We start from the raw sequence: 26,875 nt of genomic DNA, 5'->3' as shown, positions 1-26,875 counted from the left end.
GTATTGTGCTCTCAATCAATTGCCGGACCGTCACTATGTGCGTGCGTAAATAAGAACGATATACAAATGGTTTATTGTTACATGAATTTGACTCATTTTCAAGATCAAAACCCAAGCCATGCATCACTCTATAATGACCATACACAGAGCGGAGGCCTCCCACGTATACGGCTGAGATGAAGTTATATACAGCTCTCCAAAATGGTACGAAATCTCTTTCACACAAAGCTAACAAATACTCAAATTCTGTAAGAGACATGCCACCTTAAAGACCAATCACTTATTGTGAGTACTACATGATTCATACTTCTGAGGCTTAGGTTATGAAGGGGCGGTTTGGGTAAATTTAAAATAAATGTTTTTTGACTTTTTACACAAACGGTACAAATAAGTGCTTTTAACTTATAAATAAACCAGAAGCTCGGCTTTTAAGCCGGAAACAAACACCCCCGAAGTATACATTAACCAAGTCTGTCTAAAACATATGATCTAAGATCAGCTATAAAAATTCTAGTCTGTTCTTCATGTATCAAACAATGATCATAAGCATTATGTAGATGAGAAGAAATCGAAAGACCATGGACAAACAAATCCCAGTCCAGAACTTAAAACAAATTAACAACCAAAGCATCCCAAATATCTTGTTGGTGTGGTTCCATTTTTTCTATACTTGGCCCCTTCTTCTTCAACCTTGAGGATCTCTTCTCCACGTTTCGCTTCCACCGCGGCTCGCTTTTCTTCTGCTATCTGATGGAGTATAGCTATCTTGTTCTTCATTTTCTCTACTTTTTCCGCCTTTTCTTTCTCCAGTTCTTCCTGTTGGCATCACAAACACTCATCTTAGCCTAAAAAAATCATCACATATTAAATTTTTTTCTATATATGAATTATTTTTTTCCCAATCAAGGCATAACAAAAGGGGAATTGTAACTAAACCGAAAAATGGCTTACCTCAATCTGCTTAAGTTGAGCTTCAACTTTTGCTCTTTGAGTGTTTTCCTGTGCTCCAATTGCAGACAACTTCTTATATGCCCTGCATAGTAATCATTCTTCAAGAATTCATCAACAAGAAATCGTGATTTTTTTGGAAGAACAAGGACTCTGTGGTTTAAATCATTACTTATTCTCTGCTTTTGTTTTCTCACTTTCTTCCCATGCCTTGATCAACGCCAATCTCTTCTCGGTCTCAACTCTTGTAAGTGCAACAACTGAGAAAGAAAAATCAGAAAATTGCAGAACACGAAACAATTAGTATATAGATCATAAAATTACCTCTGTCAAACGACTCATCAGTACCTTTTTTCTCAGCATGATCCTCTGCAACTGCATCTGTCACAAACAACATCTTTAGAAATAACATACACTTATTATGTTTTAATCTCGACTATTTATTGAGATCATATAAGAATTGACATATCTAAAAGAGTTTAAGATTGATATTTAGTACTATTTACTAGCTAATCATGTTTTAATCTTAGACTAATTTCTGGAGATCATATAATAACTGACACATATAAAAGAGTGAAAGATCGATATTTAGTATATATTACTTTCATGAACCGGAGGAACCTGGTCCGGAGAACGCTTGGAGGGAAGAACCTGGTCCATAGAAACTGCAGCTTCTCCTACTTTTTATTTGGTTCACCGTTTGTGTGAGCTTCTTACAAGTGCAGGATGATGTGAAAAAAAGACATGAATAGTTGAGAAGAAGTGTCAATATATAGAGAAGATGTTGGAAAGGGTTAGGTAAATATCATACATGTTAGAAAGTGTCAAATATGGTTGCAAAAGATCATGGACGGCAGCTATAATCATATCAAACGTAAAATACAAAGTACTGTCAACAATATTACTAATTACTAATATGTAAAAAATTGTAAAAGTTTAATAAGGTACTCCATATAATTGTAAAAGTTAATGTTACAGATTTCTGTCTTTATGATCAGTACTGAACACTTCATAGATATGTACTCCTCCTATATTAGAATTGTTACAGAAATTTACATTTTTCGGGTTATTAATCCATGCACCGCGACAAGAGCCATGATGAAGGAATGATCAGCAACATGAGCCTCCAGCTTCAAGCTTAATACATCCTGTCCTAACATAACTCCAGAAGAAGATTGTTTCTGCGTAGCCTCTGCAACAACTCTTCCTTGTTGGTCTGTTATGTTAAATTCACATTTTCCTTCCGTCCCTTTTATCTTATAGAAACTACAACTGTCGGAGCCCATTGTTACATGATATTCTGTTTCTCTTCTCTTCAGAAACTTTCTGCAGTTTTTCACTTCAAAAAATGGCTTCTCATTCTTTACTCTATCATCTTTATTGTAGCCATTCCATTGCCCGAATCCAAATACCTTTTGAAACATGGAAAAGAGGACATTGCCATGAAGATCCATGAGATAAACTTGTCTGCAACTCTTCTTACTGTAATTGTCTATGCGATAGACAACTCTGCCACACGAATCATACACCGTGAATCCATTCCCATTTGCAACAAGTGATTTCATCCATATCGTATATGTTTTTCCACTACTACTTCCACTACAACAAGACGAGGAGGAGGGTGTGCAGGGATAAACCTTGGCCATATTGCTGAAGAAATGATGATTTTGAATTTATGATACTAAAGTTGCAGAGGATTGAGTTTATATAGACGGATAAACTCAACGCGCTGCAGACACTAGTTAATTGACCGTAGATATGTGAGGAATTCTTGTAAGGAGGGCTTGAACAACAATAATACTAAGAATGAGTAAATCAACATGATCCACATTTTACCTCATCCGAATGTCCAATAATGCAGAGTATCTGCTGGTGGTATGCATTTTTCGAGTGCTCAAATAGACCAGGTATCACGTTTTAGTGCATGAAATTGCATCTACAGTGACAAAAACTTGGTCATTACAATACAGCCATGTAAAAGATGAAAGGTAAGTGTGTATGTGCAAAGCTAGTTTATACGACAGTAATGGTCAAAAATAAACCAAGTGCAAATGCTTTGTAAAATATGAATTTGTAGTTGTACACACCAGAAACTGAAAAAGATTATTCTCCAACTTTTGGGAGTTGCATCCCCTGATGAGAGAAGCAAGCAGCCAAAGCCAAAGGTTCTGTATTTTCATCTCCTGTTTTCCCTCGAATCTGATATATTCGTCAAAATAAGATTTGATTCCTGAGAATAAAATCTTAATGACCAGGGGTGATGTGCACAATTTTACTATTGACTAGGGTATGTCTTAATTTTCTTAACAAGTAGTATCAGTGATATGTCTCTTAGGTGTCAGTCAGGAGGGGATATCTTTGATTTCTGCTCATGTTGGAAAGCCTGCGGCAAAGTTTACCATCAGGAAATTGTTGGATGGAACTCCGGTGGATTTTCCCAGATGGACAGGTCTCACTGTATTGCCCAGGCGTTAATGAAGACCGCAGATCTCTTGAGTGGGTGTCAACCCAAATCCCACATCGAATAGATAAAGAAGATTTGTCTTGAATATAGGCCGAACAATTCCACTAATAAGGGTCCGAAAATAAATCCGTGCGGGCTTGGTTACAGCCCGAATCATAAATTAATACAGATTACAGAGTTAATGTGATTTATTATGGAAGATTCATATATTGTAATTTTTTTAGACAATTTCAAAACTGCTAATCTGGAAGACTTTATAAGGCCTTTTTTATGATTCAGAATATGAACAAACAAGAAAAAGTCATTTTTGTAGACTATGCCACCATCAGTAGAGTACATAATGATTAAGACTCAGAGTTACAGATTTCCTTTGAGAGTAAAGAAAACTCCATAGCTAAAGCCTAAATGTATTAAGGAATTGTTACTCGAATTTACATGTTTCCTTTAACACAATTTAAGACGATACTCTGAGTTATTGTCTGAAAATAACTGTTTAACCGCACAATATAATGTGTGACTAATTTCTACCAATCGTGTGCATTATTTCTTCATATAGAAGGTGATTCTAATTAAATACTCTCATAGAATGATGAGATCATCACAAACTAAACTAAACAGTTAGCACATTGTTTTAGTAGTAGATTACCAGCTGATTACGATTAATTAATTAAGGGGACAAACCAATTACACAATCGATCAGATTAGGAGGAATCAAAATTATCATATAATAATAATATATTGCATGTCCTGTTTCTTGTGACATTCTTACATGTTGCATTAACAGTTTTCCACTAATTACACCCTAATTTCATAATTATTTAATCGGGACAATGACTGAAACGGACTTAAAAAGTCAAAAAGTATAAGAAAACAAATTGTTCGTAGAAAAAGTTTTGTATAATAAATAGGTAAATTTTGCTCATCCAATTTGACGAGTTGCATGGACGAATAATGTAGTGTTGCCACTTGCAGTAAACTAACTCCGGAAAAATTCTACTGGTTGTTTGATAATCAATCTGAAATGTTCCCAGTTAATCAGCACGTTAATTATCAGATTTTTTGCATTAAGATTGATGGATTAAGTAGTACTTTCTCAGCTACCCTCGCATACGACAACTTGACAGGAGCCTAATTAGAGGGCGCTGCCTTTGGCTAGATTGAAAATTGTGACTTAATTTTATAAGTTGGAATATTAAAATATCTGTTTGAATGATTTTAACTTATGTATGACTTATATGTTATTAAAAATATAATAAAACAATAAAAATGATTTATGGGTAAATTATGACTTATAACTTCTGATTTTTACCTCAAACTTATAATTTCTGATTTTAAGTCAGACTTATTTCTAGACTTTGAACTAACTTATAACTTATTATATAAACGTTTATTCTTCGTTTTAAAATTAAAAATGACTTAAAACCCGGTCAAACGGACTCTTAAGCATGTGTCTGTTTGGCTTAAAGGCTGCTTATTTACCGGTTAACTCAAACGGGCCTTATATATACGATCATGCATTGCTTTCAAGATTTCGAAAGTTCTATAAATAAACTTTGTTACCCTTGTTCTAGCCAGCATCAATGTTCAAAGTGTCTCCTCAGATAAATCAAGCGCACTTGCCCTTAAGTTCAGCAAGTTCGACAGGAGCTGAGTCGTACACCATATGGATGAAATCTCTTCTGTTCAATGGATGCGGCTGCACCATTTTTAACTCAAACGGTGAAATTGTTTACCGTATTGATAACTATAACAAGAAATGCGGAAGCCAGGTTCACCTCATGAATCTTCACGGCGAAGTTCTACTTTTGTTACGACGAAAGGTGATGATTTCTCTCTTCTTTCCTTAAATTGGTTGATGATATATTGCTATTTTTAATTTTGAAGAGAAATGTTAGATACCCAAAAAAAATATTCAAATTTTCCCCAAAATGCTGAGTTGTTATTAATACATAGATAGATGGTAATTTTCCTAATAATAATATGAACCCGGCGTGCATATATATGCGTCCCCAAATTAAAGTTTGTCATGTTATACCAGGTCATTTGGTAAACATTTGGAGAATTTATTTTGGAAAGTGTAACATGCGCTATTTTTTGTCTGAATTATTGCAGAGATTTCGGGTTTTCGAAGAATGGGAAGGATTTAGATGGAGCGTTAGGGGGGAAGTATTGAAGGACACTGATTGATATTTTGAATATATGCTGAGGGTTGTTTTGTCATTGTAATGCCATTATAGTGTAACAGAAAGTTAGTTACAAACAAACTGTATATAACCACTCTGTGGTTGTCTTTCTGCACAAGCTTTTGGAAATGAAATGAAACAGACTCTACATTTCATGAGCACATACATCTTGTTTTTCTCATTATGGTATCAGAGCACTGTGTGTGCAGATTGAGTGTAGATTCTCGTCGTTGTTGTTGACTCGTGATCGCTGAGCGCTAATTCTTCTTGCTGATTTCTTCAAAGTTGATTTTTATGGCTGCTGGCGGTAGATTCACGTTTCAGGATATGCAGAATCCGTTGTTTTTGCATCCTTCAGATGGACCTACATCTGTGATTGTCTCGAAGCTTCAAGGTGCGAGTGATTTTCGTTCATGGAAGCGTTCTATCGAGATTCAACTGGCTTCAAAACGAAAATTAGGTTTTGTTGATGGAAGCGTGTTGAAAAGCACGACTGATCTTGTTGATGCTGCACAGTGGGAAACTTGCAACAATCTGGTAATTTCCTGGCTGCATAACAATGTTTCTGATTCTATTCGTAGTTCTATTCTCTATGTATCTTCTGCTGCTGAAATATGGAGGATCTTAGAGAAACGTTTTATGCTTACTAATGGATCGAGAAAATACAAATTGAATAAGGATCTATTTGAGTTGAAGCAAAATCAGTTAACAATTGCTGAGTATTATACGAAATTGACTTGTCTATGGGATGAAATTGAGTGTTTGAATGTGTTGCCTACTGTTTCTGCTATTACGCCGGAAGTTTTGGCATTGTTGAGTAAAATTGATACTCTTCGTGATGAAGCAAAACTGTTTCAATTTCTTAATGGCTTGAATGAGGTTTATACATCTCATCGTAGTCAATTGTTGATGATGATACCTCTTCCAACTGTTGACATTGCTTGTGCTGCACTTCAACAAGAAGAATCTCAAAGAGAAATTTTACAAAGTGAACATACACCGTTGGAATTTGAGAGTGCAGCTATGTTCAGTCAAGGCAATAGTCAAGGTTCAAGGTCTCAAGGAAGAGTGTTTGAGTGCACAGTTTGTCACAAAACAGGTCATACATCTGATAGATGTTGGATGAAAATAGGCTATCCTAAATGGCATGATAAACATAAGTTGAAGTCAGGGGGAAAATCACAGCAGCTTTCTGGCACTTCTAAATGGACTGGCAATAAGCGAATGAGTAACAATGCACAGCTGAACTCAGCTGATTCTGTGGATAATAGTGTCACTAATCTGACTTCTCAGCAGTTGGAACAACTGTTAAAACTAATTCCACATACAGAAACTGATGATGAACTTGATGAGGCATTTTCAGGGATGGTGACTTGTTGTCTGTCATCTGCAACTAGTGGTGCTGATATGTGGATAGTTGATACAGGGGCTACTGATCATATGACAGCTTATCTGGATAAGCTTGTTGAGGTTAAGAAAGCTCCCTCTAACAGTGTGATCAACTTACCAAACAATGGAGTTGCAAAGATCACACATGTTGGGAACTTGACTCTGCAGAATGGATTGATTCTGAAAGATGTGTTATATGTTCCTAGCTTTAAACACAATTTGCTGTCAATAAGGAAATTGGCACAGGATAATAAGTGTTCTGCCACTTTTACTCCAACTGAATGTCAGATCATATCCACCACTACAAATGAGGTCTTGGCTACTGGATTGATTGATCATGGTCTCTATTGTTTTCTAGATTCATCACAGAAGAATCATGCTGCTGCAGCCTCTTCTAGTTCAAAAGTTGCTTGCTCAGAGTACTCATTGTGGCATCAGAGGTTGGGGCATGTCTCTAAAACCACAATGCATCATATGCCTCAATTCAAACATCTCACTGTACATTCAAATTCTGAAGTCTGTCTTACCTGTCCACTTGCTAAATTTACTAAGCTGCCTTATCAACTGAGTACAAGTCATGCATCTGAGCCGTTTGAACTTGTTCACCTTGATACATGGGGGCCTTACAAGGTGAGCACACGAGGTAAATTTCGTTACTTCCTCACCTTAGTTGATGACCATACACGAATGACCTGGGTGTACCTTATGCATCATAAGTCTGATTACTTGGAAAGATTCATAACATTTCAGCAGTATGTTAAGAATCATTTTAAAACATCTGTTAAGGTGCTTCGCTCAGATAATGCACCTGAGTTCTCTGACACATCAGCTATTGCATTTTACAAGCAGCATGGCATCATTCATCAGACCTCATGCCCTTATAGACCACAACAAAACGCTAGAGTTGAACGTAAACATCGACAAATTCTGGAGTTATCAAGGGCCCTGCGTTTTCAATCTGGTTTGCCTTTGATGTATTGGGGAGATTGTGTTATGTCTGCAGTATACATCATGAATCGATTGCCTACTGCTGCCTTAAATCACAAAGTTCCATATGAACAGCTGTTTAAGGAAGATGTGGATTATACAGAACTCAGGGTGTTTGGTTGTTTAGCTATGGTGGCTAATCCAAATCCTACAGCTGATAAATTTGCTCCTAAAGCAGTACCTTGTGTATTTTTGGGTTATACTGGCCTAACAAAGGGATTTAAATTTTTGAATCTCATTTCTAATACTACCTTTGTGTCCAGAGATGCAGAATTTCATGAACATTTGTTTCCCTTGAACTCAAATGTACCTCAACCATACATGAAACCCTTACCAGTACCAATGCCTAATCCACCTGTCTTTGTTGAGGATGATGAATTTGTATCTGTATTACCAACTGTCACAGAGTCTCAAGCTCAGGTGCATACCCCTTCTCCTCCTCCTGTTCGACGCTCACAGAGGTCTGTCAAACCACCATCTTGGCTGCAAGAATACTCTTCTACTGTTGCAACCAATGCTACTAATATAGCTCAGTCAGCATTGTATGAGATCACTCCTGATTTTAGTTGTTTTCAAGCAACAGTATCTACAGTTGAGGATCCTAAATTTTTTTCTCAAGCTGTTTTACATGATCACTGGGTTGCTGCTATGAATCTTGAACTGGATGCATTAGAAAGGAATGGCACCTGGGAAATTGTTGAGCTACCTCCTGATAAAAAAGCTATAGGAAGTCGATGGTTGTTTAAAACTAAATTCAAACCAGATGGGAGCATAGAACGTTACAAAAGCAGGCTTGTAGTACTTGGATGTAAGCAGCAGTACGGGGTGGATTATGAGGAAACGTTTGCCCCAGTGGCAAAGATGTCAACTGTTCGAGCTTTATTGGCAGTTGCTGCTGTATATGACTGGAAAACTGTTCAGATGGACGTGACAAATGCGTTTTTATATGGTGATCTTGATGAGGATGTCTATATGACATTGCCTCTGGGTTACTCCTCATTGGGAAGCAGGATTACAACTGGTCAGACAAGTGATTCGAATGCTCAATCAAGGGTCAAATGGGTCTGTAAATTGTTAAAAAGTCTCTATGGGTTGAGACAGGCACCTCGCCAATGGTTCAAGAAATTATCAGATACTCTTATATCTCTTGGGTTTATACAATCTCAGAGTGATGCTAGCTTATTTACAAAGATCACAGACATATCTACTACTCTGATACTTATCTATGTAGATGATCTCTTGATTGTTGGTGACTGTGATAGTGCAATTGATGAGCTGAAAATGATGTTATCACAGACATTCCATATGAAGGATTTGGGGGCTGTGAATTACTTCCTTGGTCTGGAAATTGCTCGAAGTCCAGTCGGATTCTTTATATCTCAGCACAAATATGTTCTTGATTTGTTGAAAGAGTTTCATATGGACACTGCCTCTGCTGTCAAAGTGCCTTTAGATTGTCACTTGAAACTTACACCACACTCCGGTGATCCATTACCAAATCCAAATGAATATCAACGTTTGATGGGAAAGCTGATATACTTAACTGTGACTCGTCCAGATATCACATTTGCTGTACACTTACTTAGTCAGTTTATGCATCAGCCTATGACAACTCATATGCAGGCTGCTAAGAAACTCCTTCGTTATTTACGGGGAACATCTCAGCAAGGAATTCTATTGGCTGCATCATCTGCTGTTCAACTTCAGGCCTTTTGTGATAGTGATTGGGCCAGCTGCCCCACTACCAGACGTTCCACTACTGGTTTTTGCATCTTACTAGGTTCTTCTCCTATCTCGTGGAAGAGCAAAAAGCAAGCTGTTGTTGCTCGTTCCACTGCTGAGGCAGAATATCGTGCCATGGCCATGACTGCATGTGAGGTGACTTGGTTACATGCTTTGTTGAAGGACATGGGTATCAAAAGCTTACCATCCACTGCTTTGTACTGTGACAACCAGGCTGCTATTTCTCTTGCTGCAAACCCTGTTCTGCATGAACGGACAAAACACGTCGAAATCGACTGTCATTTCATCAGAGATAAACTCAAGTCTGGTACTATGCACACTCAGCATGTCTCTACTCATGAGCAGGTTGCAGACATTCTAACAAAGCAACTGTCTTCTCATCAGCAATCATATCTCTTATCCAAGCTTGGAGCTGTTTCATCCCCAGCTCAGCTTGAAGGGGCGTATTGAAGGACACTGATTGATATTTTGAATATATGCTGAGGGTTGTTTTGTCATTGTAATGCCATTATAGTGTAACAGAAAGTTAGTTACAAACAAACTGTATATAACCACTCTGTGGTTGTCTTTCTGCACAAGCTTTTGGAAATGAAATGAAACAGACTCTACATTTCATGAGCACATACATCTTGTTTTTCTCATTAGAAGTGGGGAGGCAAAAACCATGGTTTAACGTAAGAAGAGATTGCAAGATTCTGAAAAGAAGTATGACTACTTGTCATGTTAGTTTTGGTTGTGATCATAAACTCAGGGAAGATGGCTACAGGATTATAGGCTTCCCGGGAAAATCAGAACTCAAGATCATACGAGGAGAGAACCAACTTGTTGCTGAGGTAAGATTAATCATAACAATTATAATCATTGCAACAATGAGTGGATTTAGTCAAGTTCGATGCTAAGGGCAAACCAAGCAGTGATCCAAAGATCTAAATTTGAGGCAGATCACCCCAAATTCTCTTCCAGCAGTGATCTAAAAAGTAGTACTGATCCAAATTTGGATTACCACTATTCACTGATACAAATTTGGATCACCTACTTTATTATAAAATAATGATATTGTTATTTTTATAGCTTTCATTTATCGGACTTAATATTAATTTGTGATTATTAATATTTAATTAATAATAGTTAAAAATTAATAGTTAATGAAATTAATGTTTTAGTAAAAATTTAGAATAATAGGAAAGCAAATTTCATTGAAATTAAAAAAAGATACATAAAATGCATGAAATAAAATTACAATACCGGGAAATGAATAGAAAACAGTACGATAAATATAAATTTTGATTCATTCGAACGTATTATATTTGTTTCCTCCGAAATAATCAAAATATTGTCCGTAGCTATTCATATCATTTTGAGATCCTTGAGTTACATCTTCATTTCTTTGATTTTGAGATACTTTGATCGATGTTAAAAAAATAATTAAATTATTTAATTAAATATAATATAAGTAGTTAATAATTATTAAAAATTAAATTTAAGATTATATAGTTTAATATAAAATTTATGTAATAATATATAAAAATTAATTTGGATCACGTTGCTGGAGTTGGTTAGAAATTTGAATCAGAATTTGGATTAGTTGGTGATCCAAATTTGGATTTTTGGACCACAACTACGGGAGATGGCCTAAGTAGTAAGTAGGAGATTTGGAGATCGAATCATAATTATAAAATTTAATTAAAAAAATTCTTAGTTTTATAATGAGTTTTGAACATTAGTTACTGTACTGCCTATCTTCTACATTGTACAATAAAATGTTTACTGCTGAGCTTGTTCACTGTAATAATAAAAAGCATGAAATTTATATTGCTATATAGTAAAACAAATAATAATTTGCAGAACAAGATAACCTAAAATCTGAACCAATATGATGCAGAATGGGCTGGTCTTGAGTCTTCAAGTTAAACATGATCTCTGTAAAAATATTAGCTACTGTAATATAGCATGAAAAACTATACTAATATCATATTCAACTATTTTAACTTTTTTTTTTGTCATAACTATTTTAACTTTCATTTCAACTTAAGCAGCTTAATTTATCTTATATAGTATAACTTTCACTTAAAATTTAACTCATAAATATATTGTTGTTTTTTTACTTCAATATTGGAATACTGATTTTGTAATTTCGATTCTATGAATTATTTGTTTAATTTATAAGTTGCTTATAAGTTGGAAAAAATCAGTCAAGCACATGTCGTACATATTATGGATATATAGTATTATATGTTGGATTTTTGCTGTTAGGAGGAGCCTTCTACGTCTCTCTGACAGACCTCTCTCCGTCCCCTTTTACATGTCCACTTTGGACTTCTCTTTTCAAAGCAACTTTTTGTATGTTTTTTCAAAAAATAACAACTTCCAATGTTTGACTAGCATATATATATATATACACAACTCTATCTAATTCATTACATTTATTAGCGATATGTATGAAAACAAGATATCCAACTAATATTTCTTAAGATGCGTTATTTTTTCAAAAGGGACAAGTAAAAGGGGACGGAGGGAGTATAATTTAGAATGTTAGAGAAAGAATTTAATTAGGTCATATATCATGTTTAAACATATAAAACCTGTATATATTAATTGGAAAAGATTTTACGAAAGCGGATATCAACGTGCGTGTCGTATGTATCGTTTGCAGGTGAAAAGAAAGCAGTCGTCAGCGAGCGGAGTCACATTAGGCGAAGATGTATTAACGGGGATGTATTCGATTGGGATTTTAATGCATTGTTTTTAGTCTATGGATTTTAATGGATTGTATGGGATTTTGATTTTTTGCGGATTCTTGATGAAATGTCGCAGAGTTGATAGGATTTAGGTACAATGCTTCAAAATCCCATTGAATTTGGTGGGATTTCAAAAAACTTAGAATACACTGAAGAATGCCACAAAATCCATCATTTTATGAAATGAAAAAAAATCCATCAGCATTTGAATACCATCAGATTTTAATGGATTTTAAACAATCCCAATTGAATACCACCGGATTTTAAAGCATAATTTAAAATCCCAATTGAATACCACTGGATTTTGTAGCATAGTTTAAAATCCCAATTGAATACCTCAAGATTTTAATGGATTTCAAACAATCCCAATCGAATACCCTCGGATTTCATAAATGCAAAAAAATGCTTTAAAATCCCAATCCAATACACCCCTCTAAGTTTAGAAGTGGAAGCCTTGCCCCATGTTAACCATTTGCTTATTATGGCTCTTGTGATCGTCTATGGGCTTATCGAAGACAAACTTTGATGTTTTCTACTATCCCTCTCATGCGATCCACAAGATTTCTTTCTCAGGCGGCATTATTCGTTGCTTCCTCCCATCCATTATATAAATTGTTCGACTTTTCACCTGCATATTTAAAAGATTTGGCTGCAAGTCTGATATTAATTAATATTTTAAAATTTTCTTTTTGAGTAAATAAAGTTACTTGAAATTATAGAAATGGGAGGAATGTTTTGAAATAAGAATATTAAATTACTATGATGAAAGAAATTCTGAATAGGAGATGATAGAGCATTCTATATCTATATAATCAAATGTGTGATGTTGTTATAGTCAAACATCTAAAAATATTCCGTATCTTATGAACATATAAAATTTATATAATTTACTTTTAACTTAAAATTAATAATAGTATATTATTTCTAAAATATATATCTCACGGATACCTTATGGATGACTAATTTTCTATGATCTTTATTTTTATTAATATATGTTGCACAACTTCATCAGAAATGCAGCTAGAACACAATGGCTAATTAATTTCATATTAATCATTAGAATTCCAGTTAGCCAGTAATAAATTAACGGTTTTTCTATGGTGTGCCCACGGGCACACACTAAGCACTAAAACTTATAAATTTGGGAGATTTTGATTGACTTACACTCTTTAATAATGATGGCCCCCCTTGCATTTACAACAACCACACCAACCAAATCCCTCCAATCACACTAGACAAACCCATAAATTAATATATGTATGGTTTGGTAGTTGAAAACCTAACTAAATTTCTTGGAACGTAGAGCATTTGGTTGAGTTTATCTCATCCGGATTGGGATACAAATTTCAACGGATTTTCAATGGGATGGTGAATCACCATGCACCCAGCAGAGTTGCACGAATTAACTAATCAGGTCATGCGGCTATAAGTTTTTTAATTAACTATCCGGATAAGGTATTAGTGATTAATCATAATTAATTAACCGACTAGTTAACGTCTCATTTTTCGTAATGCATGATGATATGGATACATTCTTTTATTAGTGAGTTGTGACATTACAGAAAAGGTGACGATATTGTTTTTTAGGGGTAGGGCTTCCTGTTATTATTATATTTCTTTGTTCTTCAAACAAATACACAAAACAAACTAGGTATTTGAGGCTGTTGTGTGGCAGAGCGCTCAAACACCATGAAAGGAAGAATGGTCTATTCGGCTATTCCATGTTAGTATCAGTAGTTTCGATAAAACTTTTAAAAAATATTAAATAAAAACTGTGTATATCTTTTTTTCAGAGTAAACTTCAAAGTTGTATCCAAGTTTACATCGATATTTAAAAAGTTGGTCAGAGTTCCAAATTTTCAGAATGGTGATCAAATTTTGACTCCATTTTTAAAAGTGTGGCTCTTGTTAAATGTCGCTAACGAACAGAAGGGTAAAAATGAGTTCCAATTCTCATAAAAAGGCCCAAACTTTGGCCCGCTTTTCAGAAACGTGACTCTCGTTAGTGACATTTAACGGGAGCCACATTTTTAAAAAGCAAAGCAAAAATTTGCCCATCTTGTTGAAAATCTGGAACTCTGACAAACTTTTTGAAAATCAGTATAAATTTTGGCCACAATTCCGAAGTTTACTCTTTTTTTATTATCAAATATTATAAATATTTTAAATTTCGATTCCACACGAGAAGCGGAGAACAGTATATATATACACAAAGGCACCAAAAATAATTTCTGGAAGTTCACATGGGGGCGGTAGCCACTAGCCACCCTCACCCATGAGTGACTTGACCCCTGCAAAGCAAAAAGCTAATTATGAAACGAGATCTATCTAACTTATCAGAAAATAACGTGAGAGTCGCGGAGAGAATGATCTCTGCCTTTGGCTGCATGCTCCTCTCTTTCTACAACCACTTAGAGCATCTCCAAGGTGTTATGTATATTTGTTAGTTATAATATGATATATAGATGATCATTTAAAATTATAGCTAAAAGGTTCTATATTCACTCCAATGGTGTTATGTATAATTATATTATCTAAAATTATACATAATACCTTTAGGGGTCGTTTGGTTCAGGCTTCCGTGGTATCAGGTATGGGTTTTGTTCATTCCAAACCCATACCTGGTGTTTGGTTGAGAATTTTATTTCATCAAACTCATTCCTCAAACCCACAAGGTATGAGAATTTCATACCCAGGTGGGGAGGTGGGTATTAAATGTGGGTTTCAGGAATCAAAATTGTTTTCTTTTATTTTCATTATTATTTATATTAGTTCTTGTAAATTTTTAACACAAAATGAAATTAATGACTTAAAAATGTATACAAATATTAATTTCATGATATTTTAAATTAATTACAATTAATAACTCATAAATATTATAATTCAACTATATTCATTTCACCACTCAACCAAACACCTGATATCAGAAATGATACCTCAACCCCATACTAGCTTAACCCGATTCCTCATTCCAACCCCATACCCCCTCTCCAACCAAACGACCCCTTAGAGGTTTTACAAATGTAGCTACCCCAATTTTAGTTGTCTATATTTTTTTGCTAAGGGGTTATGGTTGGAGTGTAGAATTTTTACCTATTATCTAAAATTTGCCACATAGATGCCATGTAGGTGCCACATAAACACTTTTACCTAAGAGGTCTAATGCCTTGGAGTTGCTCTTAGACAATCTCCAAGGGTAATATCTAAACTCATTAACTATAATGCTTATCTAAATGGATTATACAAATTTTTTGCTAACAAGTAAAGGTTTTCACTCCAATGGTGTTATCTATAATTACTATAAGCTAAAATTATACCTAATAGCATTTTTGGATCAACAAATTTATTGAATGATACTTTGTTATCTATAATTTTTTTGCTAAAGGGTGATGGTTGGAGTGCAACTTTTTTACATGTTATCTAAAAGGGCCAATTAGATGACACATAGGATGACACATAAGATTTTTAGCTAACAGTTCTCAACCCTTGGAGATGCTCTTATAGGAATAACTCCATTCCAACTTTCCAAGTGTGTGTATACAAAACTTGCGTAGGCCACCCATGTTATCAACCATGTATGCACTCAGTCAACTTTTTGACCATTATTTTAGTGCGTGGGCGGTTCTACAGAGGGCCGGTGTTACCGAATATTGAAATCAAACACTGATATTTGATATTTAGGCGTGAAAATTATTGATAACGGTACGTTTAGCGTTGGTATCTAACCGACGAGAAAATTATTGCCGGTAAAGTTTTATCGTTCGATTCACAAGTCTAATCAAGTCAACATCCTCGTTTAAATTAGCCGAATACAGTATAACAACTCCGTTTTTAATAATTTGGGTTTGAATCGAACTCACTTATTATATTCTAAGCTCAAATCAAGCTCTCTCGAATTGCAACACAAAAATATATATATATATATAGGCTCATGATCAAATAGAAACCAATTTTAAAATAAAAACTAGAAACCAATACAAGTTAGTCATATTCTCAGTACAATTTAGTGATTATCTCTTTAGGATTTAGTGATCTGTGCTGCAGAATTTAGTGAAAACTCAATCTCCAGATATTAACCAGCTTAGAATCTCCAGATCTGTTCATGTTTTCGATTCAGATGGTGGTGATAGTGGTGGAGATGGTGGAGGTGAAGGTGGAGATGGAGGAAAGATGATTGTAGCGGAGGTTTGGGCGGCTTGAAGTAGGGGGTTGAGCGTTGCCGGAATAGTGGCGGCTCCGCCTTTGAAGTTGAGTCGAGGTGGAGAAAGAAGTATGAACGAATCTGAAGGAGGTTGAAGCGGCGATTAAGATGGGCCTGGTGAAGATGGAGGTGTGGAGGTTGTGTTGTTAAAGAAATAATGGAGGTGGAGGTGGAGATGGAGATGGAGGTGGTGGTTATGGAGGGGGTGGGCGGCATAGAGGTGGTAGTGGTTATGAAGGAGGCGACGACGGAGGTGGTGGTAGTGGAAGTGGGGTTGGTGAAGATGGAGGTGGGTTTGATGAAGATGGAGGTGGAGATGTGGTTGTTTAAAAATTTAGTGGTATTTGCTTTAGGATTTAGTGATATTTCAGTTTGGTTTTTAGTTTCTAGGATAAGGAGCTTTCTATTGGAGTAAAACTCTCTATATATATATATAAATTATGATCGTAGAAATCTATAATCATAACTAACCAATTGCTCTGTCAATCGAAGATTTATCAAAAATTTATTAAAAATAATTTAATAAATCAAAAAATATTTTGTAAAATTAAAAATTCATAATAATTTTAAAAAAATAATCAAAAAAATTTTAAAACACCGGTACAAACACGTATACGAAGGGTCCACAAGCTTATATATACTGTTGCCCACTGACGCATTATAGTGATCCGACTTCTAGTGAACTGCATAGTCTTCTCGGTGTACATACAGTCACACGGAAACTAAAACGTGACCCATCGCATATTATTTTGACCTCTCAAAAAATGAATACCATATGTAGAATTCTGAATTATTGGATATTTGGATGCGACACGATGTGGTCCATCTCATTTTTTTTTTTTTTTTTATTCTCACGCTCTCTTTACGAGACTTCTGAATCTGAACGCATTATTATAGCCCACACCATCTGTATATAAACTCCATTGTTGACATCTTATAGTGTCATATTATAATTTCTTTAGAAACATGGCTAAGGTGTACCCCTGCAAACCTGCTTCCTCCTCATCTTGTTGTACTCAGAGTAATAGTGCAAAGACATATACGATATGGATGAAATCGCTTGTAGCCAATGGGAACGGATTCACGGTTTATGATTCGTGCGGAAAAGTTGTTTATCGCATCGATAATTACAATAACAAGTGCTGCAGAGAAGTTTATCTCATGGATCTTCACGGAAACGTCCTCTTCTCCATGTTTCAAAAGGTAAATATTATTATTGCTTTTAGAGTACTAATTCTCGAGTCTTGCATACTGAGTACGATTTATTCTCGACTTTAAACATAATGGGCTGACTAAAACCTGAAAACCATCTTTGTGCAGAAATTATTCGGATTCGGACAATGGAACGGCTATAACACGGATGCAAGAGCGAAGAATGAGAAGCCATATTTTGAAGTTCATAACACTAGCAAGTTTCTGAAGAGAAGAGAGACAGAGTATCATGTAAATATGCGATACGACGATACTAGCTTTTACAAGATTAAAGGAACGGAAGGGAAATCGGAATTTAACATATCAGACAAGAACGGGAGAGTGGTTGCAGAGGTGAGACAGAAGCAATCTTCATCAGGAGTTTTGTTAGGACAAGATGTGTTGAGCTTGAAGTTAGAGTCTGGTCTTGATGATGATTCGTTTGTCATGGCCCTTGTGGCTGTGCACGGATTATTAACGAGAAAAATGTAAATTTTATTGTTAAATCGATTCATTAGCAGATTTTATTTAATGGAAAGGTTTTAGGTATACTTCCTCATCCACATTTTATTCCATGGGAAGTTGAATGCCTCCGGCCCATTATGCCCAACTTTTTCTTCAACAAACAAATATAAGAACTTAAACTTTGGTATTTATAAGTATCTTCCATACCAACAATCTTCATTTAACTTAGTTAAATTGATAATAACATATATTATATAATTGAGAAAATTTTAAAATATATAATATTAAAAATATATTTGATTTATTTTAAAATATGTTTTTCAATTTTTAAAATTATAAAAAAATAATTATTGAGTAAAAAATATAAATTTAATTATTAAAAAATCAAATAAGATAGTATTCTGAGATAGAGGAAGTGATATTTTTTAATATAAATATCAATTATTAATATTAAATAGGTTTTTAATATTTATATAAAAAGTCACTTATTTTCAGAAAAAATATATATTTACGTATTTTATCAGAAATAAGTAACTTATTTTTATAAAATAAGGAAAATGAAATGGGACTAAATTTAATATCATAGTAATTATAGTCAAATCAACAATTTAATATTTTTACAAAGTTATTCTTCGTACCATTCTATTAGCGAATTATTAATGTGGTTTTCACGGTCAGGATTTGGAAGCTGAGCATCATGGACAATCCAACTTCGTCCGATAGCTAATTATATGTTTGAATAAATTTATATTGAAAATAATTTATGAGTTGTTAAAGTATATAATATAATAATAATAATAATAATAATAAATTTTGATAAATTATTTACTTTAATATTACAATTTATTTTTTTTAGATAATCATGAAAATAAAATAAACCGATGAAAATACATCTTAAAATGACTTTAAACAGTGCAAACAATAACAAATATACCTAATAAATCTTTTAATAAATAGTGAGCATTCGTATATTCTCATCAGTTTGAAATCATTTAGCATCTTAAACGTATATTAATTTTCCTTTGATCTTAAATACTTGGCGGAGAAAAGCTTAAAAAAAGAAGAACAATACAGGTTCGTAGATCTTATGCAAGCCATCTTTCGACCTCAATGTGGTTTAGTTTTTTAAAATACCGTTCCTGTTCTCATAACTAATAAGATTACCGTTAGAATGCGATATTTTCTAATATTTATAAAATATATTTATACTGCTTATTTAATAATTATCAAAAATCAATTTCACAGAGGGGTCACCAGTCTGATCCACGTCCCATTTATTTTAATTATTTATTTGTCAATTTAATCTGGTATTTTGCATATTTATTTGCAATCGTGGGGATAATCAAATTAATTATAATCTAATTATGATCTGTTTTTTATTTAAAATGCTAGATCTGATATAATGATATTATGTTTGGATAAAAAGAAAATGAGTGTTACAAAATCTTGTAAAGAGTTTTCTGTGCACAAATAAAATCTTGTTTTATAATCTAAGAATCTCTTGCGCAATCCAATTAGTGCACATTCCAGATGAAACACTGTGAACCTTTGGTTTAATTAGATGCTTGGCTGCTTTCTTAATTCTCTCATCAGTAATATCCAATGTGTATTCAACTATTGATATCACACAGCATAGCAGTTTGGTATATTTTTCACCACTATTCTAGTCTAAAGAGTTAAAGACACGTAGAGAATATAATCATAGTGTCACAGCTCCACATGCAATTACTTGCACTAAAACGTGGTACATATTATTCCTTCCGTCCCATTTTAGTTGTAACATTTGGTTTTGTGCCTGTGAAATTGACTAAATTTTGATCGGAATTTATTAATATTTTATCAATTGACAAAATAAATAAAATATATCAACAAAAATAACTTTTAATCTACTTTAAAATTTAATTTTCAGTTTTTTAAAATAATAAGTGAGTGACTTATAATCTTTGGTCAAAACTTAGTCAATTTGACCGATAAAAATGGAAATGTGATAACTAAAATGGGACGGAGGGAGTACATTTCAACACTGAAAGATTTCAGACCACCTGCAGATATTCTGCCTTATTGAATATTGGAATGAAGTACAATGCAGATCATGTTGATTTCCTGATTCCCAGCATTATTGTTGTTCAAGCCCTCCTTACAAGAATTTGTCAATTAACTAGTGGCTGCAGCGCGTTGAGTTTATCCGTCTATATAAACTAAATCCTCTGCAATTTTTGGTATCATAAATTCAAAATCATCATTTATTTAGCAATATGGCCAAGGTTTATCCCTTCACGCCCTCCTCGTCTTGTTTTAGTGGAAAAACATATACGATATGGATGAAATCACTTGTAGCCAATGGGAACGGATTCACAGTGTATGATTCCTGTGGCAGAGTTGTGTATCGCATAGACAATTACAGTAAGAAGAGTTGCAGTCAAGTTTATCTCATGGATCTTCATGGCAATGTCCTCTTTTCCATGTTTCAAAAGGTAATACATTCTTAAACACCGTGCTTAATGTGCTAAAGGCTTCTGTTTAGAGTTTGAATATTATGGACTAATCAAAAGCGTTTATGTGCAGAAATTAATTGGATTTGGGCACTGGAATGGCTATAATAACGATGCTGGAGAAAAGAGTGAGAAGCCGTGGTTTGAGGTTAAAAACTGCAGCAAGTTTCTGAAGAGAAGAGGAAAAGAATATCATGTAGCTATGGGTGGTGATAATACTAATTTCTATAAGATTAAAGGGATTGAAGGAAAATCTGAATTTATTATAAGTGACAGACAAGGCAGAGTTGTTGCAGAGGCTACGCAGAAACAATCTGCTTCTGGAGTTATGCTAGGACAAGATGTATTAAGCTTGAAGCTGGAGGCTCATGTTCATGATCATTCCTTCATCATGGCTCTTGTCGCCGTGTATGGATTATTAACTAGGAAAATGTAAACTCGAGTAACAATTTCATATTACCTATAGCTATGGAGTGTTCTTTACTCTCAAAGGATATCAGTAACTCTGAGGCTCAACAATTATGTACTCTACTGATGGTAGCATAGTCTATAAATATGACTTTTTCTTATTTCATTTTGTGAATGATGAAAACGACCCTGTAAAGTGTTCCAAAATTGCAGTTTTGAAATCGTCCAAAACAAATTACAATATATGAAAAATATGATGAAAATGAGTGAATTAGTCCGTTTTATTGGATATCATGTTTGATCCTCCCTTGTTTTGTTCACCCTTTCATAATACATGTGAATGCTCAATAATAAATCAAAATCAGAACAACTATAATTGCCACCTGGGCCGCGCGGTCTTGTCTCCCTCTAACCTGAGTTCCACTCATATCTCGCGAGCCTGGCTCAAACCTATGGTACAATTCTGACACTCAGGCTCAGTCAGAAGATAAGCATGGTGATCACCTCACCCGCCTTGGCCCCGTGAGGTTCTCAAAGACAATGATGTAAATTTTGCAAATCATGATGTTCCAGCTGTGAAAAAAATTCATGTAAACTGGTGCTTGTCGCAAATGCTGAGAAAAGTTTGTGTCCCCGATATGCTTGGACATCCGATCCTTGATGCTGTGTACCACATTAGGCTGCAGGATATATGGAATACTTGTTAATATTTATATGATCAAGCAAATTGACCAGTTAACTTAGGTGAACAAATAATTTGAACTTTGGTTAATGTAATAACAACTATGTTGTGCAAATAAGAAACTTGATCGAATATTTGATGCAGAAATCACTGATATTCCCTCCTGACTGACACCTAAAATACATATCATTGATACTACTTTTTAAGAAAATGAAGACAAAGCCTAGACATTAGTCAAGAATAAAATCTTATTTCGACGAATATATCATATACATGAAGGGAACCTTTGGCTTTGGACGCTTGCCTGCTTGCTTCTCTCATCAGTGCATGCAACTCCCAAAAGTTGGAGAATAATCTTTTTCAGTTTCTGGTGTGTACAAATTCATATTTTACTAAGCATTTGTACTTTGGTACATTTTTGACCATTATTGTCGTATAATCGTAGCTTTGCACAGACACACTTACCTTTCATCTTTTACATGGCTGTATTGTAATGACTAACTTTTCAACTGTAGATGCAGTTTCATGCACTAAAACGTGATACCTGGTCTATTTGAGCACTTGAAACATGCATACCACCTGCAGATACTCTGCATTATTGGATATTCGGATGAGGTAAAATGTGGAGCATGTTGTTTTACTCATTCTTAGTATTATTGTTGTTCAACCACTCCTTACAAGAATTCTTCACATATCTAGGGTCAATTAACTAGTACTGGCTGCAGCGCGTTGAATTATCCGTGTATATAAACTCAATCCTCTCCAACTTCAGTATCATAAATTCAAAATTTATCATTTCTTCAGCAATATGGCCAAGGTTTATCCCTGCACACCCTCCTCCTCCTCCTGCTCCTCGTCAAAAACATATACGATATGGATGAAATCACTTGTGGCCAATGGGAACGGATTCACAGTGTATGATTCGTGTGGCAGAGTTGTCTATCGTATAGACAATTACAGTAACAAGAGTTGCAGACAAGTTTACCTCATGGATCTTCATGGCAATGTCCTCTTTTCCATGTTTCAAAAGGTATTTGGATTCGGGCAATGGAATGGCTACAATAAAGATGATAGAGTAAAGAATGAGAAGCCATTTTTTGAAGTGAAAAACTGCAGCAAGTTTCTGAAGAGAAGAGAAACAGAATATCATGTAAAAATGGGCTCCGACAGTTGTAGTTTCTATAAGATAAAAGGGACGGAAGGAAAATGTGATTTTAACATAACAGACCAGCAAGGAAGAGTTGTGGCAGAGGCTAAACAGAAACAATCTTCTTCTGGAGTTATGTTAGGACAGGATGTATTAAGCTTGAAGCTGGAGGCTCATGTTCATGATCATTCCTTCATCATGGCTCTTGTCGCGGTGCATGGATTAATAACCCGAAAAATGTAAATTCCTGTAAGAATTTTATCATAGGAGTACATATCTATGAAGTGTTCAGTACCGATCCTAAAGACAGAAATTTGTAACATTAACTTTTACAATTATGTGGAGTACCTTATTGATGGTCATTTTTGTTCATTTTATACAGATAAAGTTTTGCAATTTCTTACATGTTTTTGACAATGCTTTGTATTTTCGTTTGATATGCTTTTAGCTGCCGTCCATGATCTTTTGCAACCATATTTGGCTTTTTCTAACTTGTATGATTTTTATTTTTTACCTAACCCTTTCCAACACCTTCCCTCTCTATATATTGACACTTTTTCCCAACTGTTTATATGTTTTCTCACATCATTCTGCACATGAAAGAAGCTCACACCAACGGTGAACCAAGTGAAAAGTAGGAGAAGCTGCAATTTCTATGGACCAGGTTCCTCCCTCTAAGCGTTCTCCCGACAAGGTTCCTCCCTCCAAGCCTTCTCCGGACCAGGTTCCTCCGGTTCATGAAAGTAATATATGCTGAATATCGATCTTACCCTCTTTTAAATGTGTCAGTTATTGTATGATCTCCATAAAAAAGCGAGATTAAAACATAATAAGCTTGTAATACTAAATATCGATCTTAACGTCTTTTAAATATGTCAATTCTTATATGATCTCCATTAAATAGTCGAGATTAAAACCTAATAAGTGTATGTTGTTTTAAAGATGTTGATTTTGTGACAGATGCGGTTGCAGAGGATCATGCTGAGAAAAAAAGTACTGATGAGTCGAACGACAGAGGTAAATATTAATACCATGTCATGGCTAGTTTTTCTGTAACTTTTGTTTCTGATGTACCAGCAGAAATCAATTCAGTTCACAGACGATACGATGATATCATACTAATTGTTTCGTGTTCTGGAATTTTCTGATTTTTCTTTCTCAGTGGCTGCACTTACAAGAGTTGAAACCGAGAAGAGATTGGCGTTGATCAAGGCATGGGAAGAAAGTGAGAAAACAAAAGCGGAGAATAAGTACTGATTTAAACCACAGAGTCCTTTGTTCTTCGTAAAAAATCACAATTTTCTGTTAATGAGTTCTTGAAAAATGATTACTATGCAGGGCATACAAGAAGTTGTCTGCAATTGGAGCCCAGGAAAACACTCAAAGAGCAAATGTTCAAGCTCAACTTAAGCAGATTGAGGTAAGCCATTTTTCGGTGTAGTTACAATTCCCCTTTTGTTATGCCTTGATTGGGAAAAAAATTATTCAAATATAGAAAAAAAAAAATAATATGTAATGATTTTTTAGGCTAAGATGAGTGTTTGTGTGTTTGTGATGCCAACAGGAAGAAGTGGAGAAAGAAAAGGCGGAAAAAGTAGAGAAAATGAAGAACAAAATAGCTATACTCCACCAGATAGCAGAAGAAAAGCGAGCCGCGGTGGAAGCTAAACGTGGAGAAGAAATTCTCAAGGTTGAAGAAGAAGGTGCCAAGTACAGAAAAAGTGGAACCACACCAACTAGATATTTGGGATGCTTTGGCTGTTAATTTGTTTTAAGTTCTTGACTGGGATTTGTTGGTCCATGGTCTTTTGATTTGTTCTCATCTACATAATGTTTATGATCAGTGTTTGATACATGAAGAACAGACTAGAGTTTTTTATAGCTGATCTTAGATCATATGTTTATAAGGTGGCATGTCTTTTACAAAATTAGAGTATGTGAAAGAGATTTCATGCCATTTTGGAAAGCTGTATATAACCTCTTCTCAAGGGAGACAGCTCAGACAGAGACACGGGTTTAAATTTTAATGAAAAAGATTCTTTTCTTGAAACTGACAGATCATAAAAGAGAAGTAGTAAAAGAGAAGAAGTTAAAAATGTTTTGTTTGGTCGGGGAGATTGGAAAGGAATGGAATAAAATGAGTAAAAAATACTTGAAAATAACAGAGATAGGAGGAAAGTTTTGAAAAAATTTGAAGGAGTGCAAAATTGTTATGATGAGATTTGAGAAGAAATTGAGTATGAGAGAGAATAGAGCATTTCATCTCAAATGGAAGGGGTGATATCCAGCATATGTAGGGAATGAAATGAAAGAAGAAATGAAATATCCCAAAAATCATCGATAAGATAGTTTATTTTTCATTCATTTCTTCCGGAATTATTCACCTCAATCAAACACAACACATATGTTTGTTTTTGTTATAACTTTGAAAAACCCGATTAAAGAAAGAAAGAAAAAGTAACAGAAAAAACATTAGAGTCCAGGAAACCAATCTTGTAGATTATTCCATCATTCAGCCAATCATATGGGCCTGACTGTGCGTCTGCAACAATACTGGGCCTTGTTGTTGGCTGAAAACTGTTTTATTAGTAGATGTTTGGACATGCAAGAATAAACGATGTTCACAGAAGTTTGGTTCTTATAATTTTTTTTAAAAAGTGAATTTAAATCAAAATTTATGAAATATAATAGAATTAATTACATGCATTATTTTATTTAAAAAAATTATATTTATTTTTATATTATACAAGGATGACGTTGACAACTCCTACCTAAAAATACCAACTATCACCACTATCTTTTTATTCTACTTTAGGAGGCAGATGCAATCATTGTGTTCTCTCCTTCACTTTGAAAACATTTACTCCCTCCTACCTATTTTATTTTAGTTGTTACATTTGATTCTGTGCCGGTCAAATTAAATGAAATTTGACTGAAATTTTTTAATAATAAAAAATATGCTATCAGAAATAATTTTTAATCTACATTAAGATGTGATTTTCAGTTTTTTAAAATAATGAAAGAGTGACTTGTAATTTTTGATAAAATGATTAGTCAATTTGACAAAAAAAAATATGACAACAAAAATGGGACGAAGGAAGTAACACATACTCCCTCCGTCCCATTTTAACTGCTTTTGACTTTTTTACACGTATTTTAAGGTGTTAAAAAAATCACATCTAAATATAATTATTCTTTATAAAATTTATATCAAATAAAAATTTAGAATCTAAATTTTTATTTGATATAAGAATTGAATTTTTCTATTAAGCGTAGACATTGTCCTTTTACACCTCAATATACGTGTTAAAAAGTCAAACACCAATTAAAATGGGACAGAGGGAGTACATATAGGTAGCATTTCTTTATTTAATTAGTGCGATTAGTTCTTCTAAAAATAATTATGGATGTCATGAAATTAGAATCGGAGTCAATTACAAGATTGAGCGCTCCATTAACTTAAATTATCCATAGAACGCCCATATGATTTCGCCTTCAAATGCACTCCAGCATCGATGATATTTCTTTTCTTTTTCACTGCATTAGATATCCATATTTGTCTAGCGAGACATCATATATATTAAGATGTTTTGTTACTTTTTACGTGCTTAAAATAAGCACCTAAATTTCCTTAAAATAATTTTTTTCTTTTTGGATAAAAAATAATCAATTTATTAATCAAAAGTCATACAGCATCTACAAATATAATCGAAATTGGACAGACGCTGAATTATATCACCGTTGAATGCTTCCTTCTTGGAAAGGCAACTAAACGATTTGAAAATGATTTGAATATATGTACTCGTTTTCACACGATTGGTTTTCACCCGACTGGCT

The 26,875-nt window shown here is 34.3% G+C and overlaps 6 protein-coding genes across 9 annotated transcripts; 4 read left to right on the top strand and 2 right to left on the bottom strand.

Annotated features, from left to right (window-relative positions):
- Positions 1-382: 382 nt before the first annotated feature.
- LOC108206367 (remorin-like) lies at positions 383-1,780 on the bottom strand. 4 transcript variants are annotated; one of them, XM_017376640.2, is made up of 5 exons: positions 1,551-1,780; positions 1,273-1,329; positions 1,121-1,208; positions 952-1,033; positions 383-816 (listed from the first exon to the last, which is right to left on the bottom strand). In XM_017376640.2, exons 1-5 carry the CDS (start codon positions 1,606-1,608, stop codon positions 616-618), a joined length of 486 nt encoding a protein of 161 aa, XP_017232129.1. In that variant the 5' UTR covers positions 1,609-1,780; the 3' UTR covers positions 383-615. The 4 variants fall into 4 exon arrangements, with proteins under 4 accessions (XP_017232129.1, XP_017232131.1, XP_017232130.1 ...); XM_017376642.2 differs by having other exon boundaries at positions 1,297-1,329; XM_017376641.2 differs by having other exon boundaries at positions 1,273-1,323; positions 1,551-1,740.
- Positions 1,781-1,874: 94 nt separating this feature from the next.
- LOC108206366 (protein LURP-one-related 11) lies at positions 1,875-2,694 on the bottom strand. Its single transcript, XM_017376639.2, has one exon. It carries the CDS (start codon positions 2,592-2,594, stop codon positions 2,001-2,003), a length of 594 nt encoding a protein of 197 aa, XP_017232128.1. The 5' UTR covers positions 2,595-2,694; the 3' UTR covers positions 1,875-2,000.
- Positions 2,695-17,454: 14,760 nt separating this feature from the next.
- LOC108207974 (protein LURP-one-related 11) lies at positions 17,455-18,395 on the top strand. The gene is made up of 2 exons (XM_017378440.2): positions 17,455-17,856; positions 17,974-18,395. The coding sequence occupies exons 1-2, from the start codon at positions 17,620-17,622 to the stop codon at positions 18,334-18,336; spliced, it is 600 nt and encodes a 199-aa protein (XP_017233929.1). The 5' UTR covers positions 17,455-17,619; the 3' UTR covers positions 18,337-18,395.
- A 2,008-nt stretch (positions 18,396-20,403) lies between these two features.
- On the top strand, positions 20,404-21,498 carry LOC108206629 (protein LURP-one-related 4-like). Its single transcript, XM_017376996.2, has 2 exons — positions 20,404-20,783; positions 20,875-21,498. Exons 1-2 carry the CDS (start codon positions 20,565-20,567, stop codon positions 21,235-21,237), a joined length of 582 nt encoding a protein of 193 aa, XP_017232485.1. The 5' UTR covers positions 20,404-20,564; the 3' UTR covers positions 21,238-21,498.
- Positions 21,499-22,607: 1,109 nt separating this feature from the next.
- On the top strand, positions 22,608-23,400 carry LOC108206628 (protein LURP-one-related 11). The gene has a single exon (XM_017376995.2). It carries the CDS (start codon positions 22,700-22,702, stop codon positions 23,279-23,281), a length of 582 nt encoding a protein of 193 aa, XP_017232484.1. The 5' UTR covers positions 22,608-22,699; the 3' UTR covers positions 23,282-23,400.
- A 156-nt stretch (positions 23,401-23,556) lies between these two features.
- LOC108206630 (remorin-like) lies at positions 23,557-24,919 on the top strand. Its single transcript, XM_017376997.2, has 5 exons — positions 23,557-23,781; positions 23,999-24,055; positions 24,201-24,288; positions 24,377-24,458; positions 24,603-24,919. The coding sequence occupies exons 1-5, from the start codon at positions 23,694-23,696 to the stop codon at positions 24,801-24,803; spliced, it is 516 nt and encodes a 171-aa protein (XP_017232486.1). The 5' UTR covers positions 23,557-23,693; the 3' UTR covers positions 24,804-24,919.
- Positions 24,920-26,875: the final 1,956 nt, after the last annotated feature.

This window comes from Daucus carota, chromosome 2, assembly GCF_001625215.2.
Source record: "Daucus carota subsp. sativus chromosome 2, DH1 v3.0, whole genome shotgun sequence".
In the NCBI taxonomy this organism is placed as follows: Eukaryota; Viridiplantae; Streptophyta; class Magnoliopsida; order Apiales; family Apiaceae; genus Daucus; species Daucus carota.
Note: the sequence above shows the minus strand (reverse complement) of the source record. Positions and strands in the feature narration are given on the sequence as shown.

What these genes read in the sequence shown, in the direction of transcription:
- LOC108206367 (XM_017376640.2), bottom strand. Translation starts at nt 1,608, where the DNA reads ATGGACCAGGTTCTTCCCTCCAAGCGTTCTCCGGACCAGGTTCCTCCG. An exon ending in GGTTCCTCCGGTTCATGAAA is followed by an intron (nt 1,330 to 1,550) that starts GTAATATATACT and finishes TGTTTGTGACAG; the next exon opens with ATGCAGTTGCAGAGGATCAT. An exon ending in AAAACAAAAGCAGAGAATAA is followed by an intron (nt 1,034 to 1,120) that starts GTAATGATTTAA and finishes ATTACTATGCAG; the next exon opens with GGCATATAAGAAGTTGTCTG.
- LOC108206366 (XM_017376639.2), bottom strand. Translation starts at nt 2,594, where the DNA reads ATGGCCAAGGTTTATCCCTGCACACCCTCCTCCTCGTCTTGTTGTAGT.
- LOC108207974 (XM_017378440.2), top strand. Translation starts at nt 17,620, where the DNA reads ATGGCTAAGGTGTACCCCTGCAAACCTGCTTCCTCCTCATCTTGTTGT. An exon ending in TCTTCTCCATGTTTCAAAAG is followed by an intron (nt 17,857 to 17,973) that starts GTAAATATTATT and finishes ATCTTTGTGCAG; the next exon opens with AAATTATTCGGATTCGGACA.
- LOC108206629 (XM_017376996.2), top strand. Translation starts at nt 20,565, where the DNA reads ATGGCCAAGGTTTATCCCTTCACGCCCTCCTCGTCTTGTTTTAGTGGA. An exon ending in TCTTTTCCATGTTTCAAAAG is followed by an intron (nt 20,784 to 20,874) that starts GTAATACATTCT and finishes GTTTATGTGCAG; the next exon opens with AAATTAATTGGATTTGGGCA.
- LOC108206628 (XM_017376995.2), top strand. Translation starts at nt 22,700, where the DNA reads ATGGCCAAGGTTTATCCCTGCACACCCTCCTCCTCCTCCTGCTCCTCG.
- LOC108206630 (XM_017376997.2), top strand. Translation starts at nt 23,694, where the DNA reads ATGGACCAGGTTCCTCCCTCTAAGCGTTCTCCCGACAAGGTTCCTCCC. An exon ending in TGATGAGTCGAACGACAGAG is followed by an intron (nt 24,056 to 24,200) that starts GTAAATATTAAT and finishes TTTCTTTCTCAG; the next exon opens with TGGCTGCACTTACAAGAGTT. An exon ending in CTCAACTTAAGCAGATTGAG is followed by an intron (nt 24,459 to 24,602) that starts GTAAGCCATTTT and finishes TGATGCCAACAG; the next exon opens with GAAGAAGTGGAGAAAGAAAA.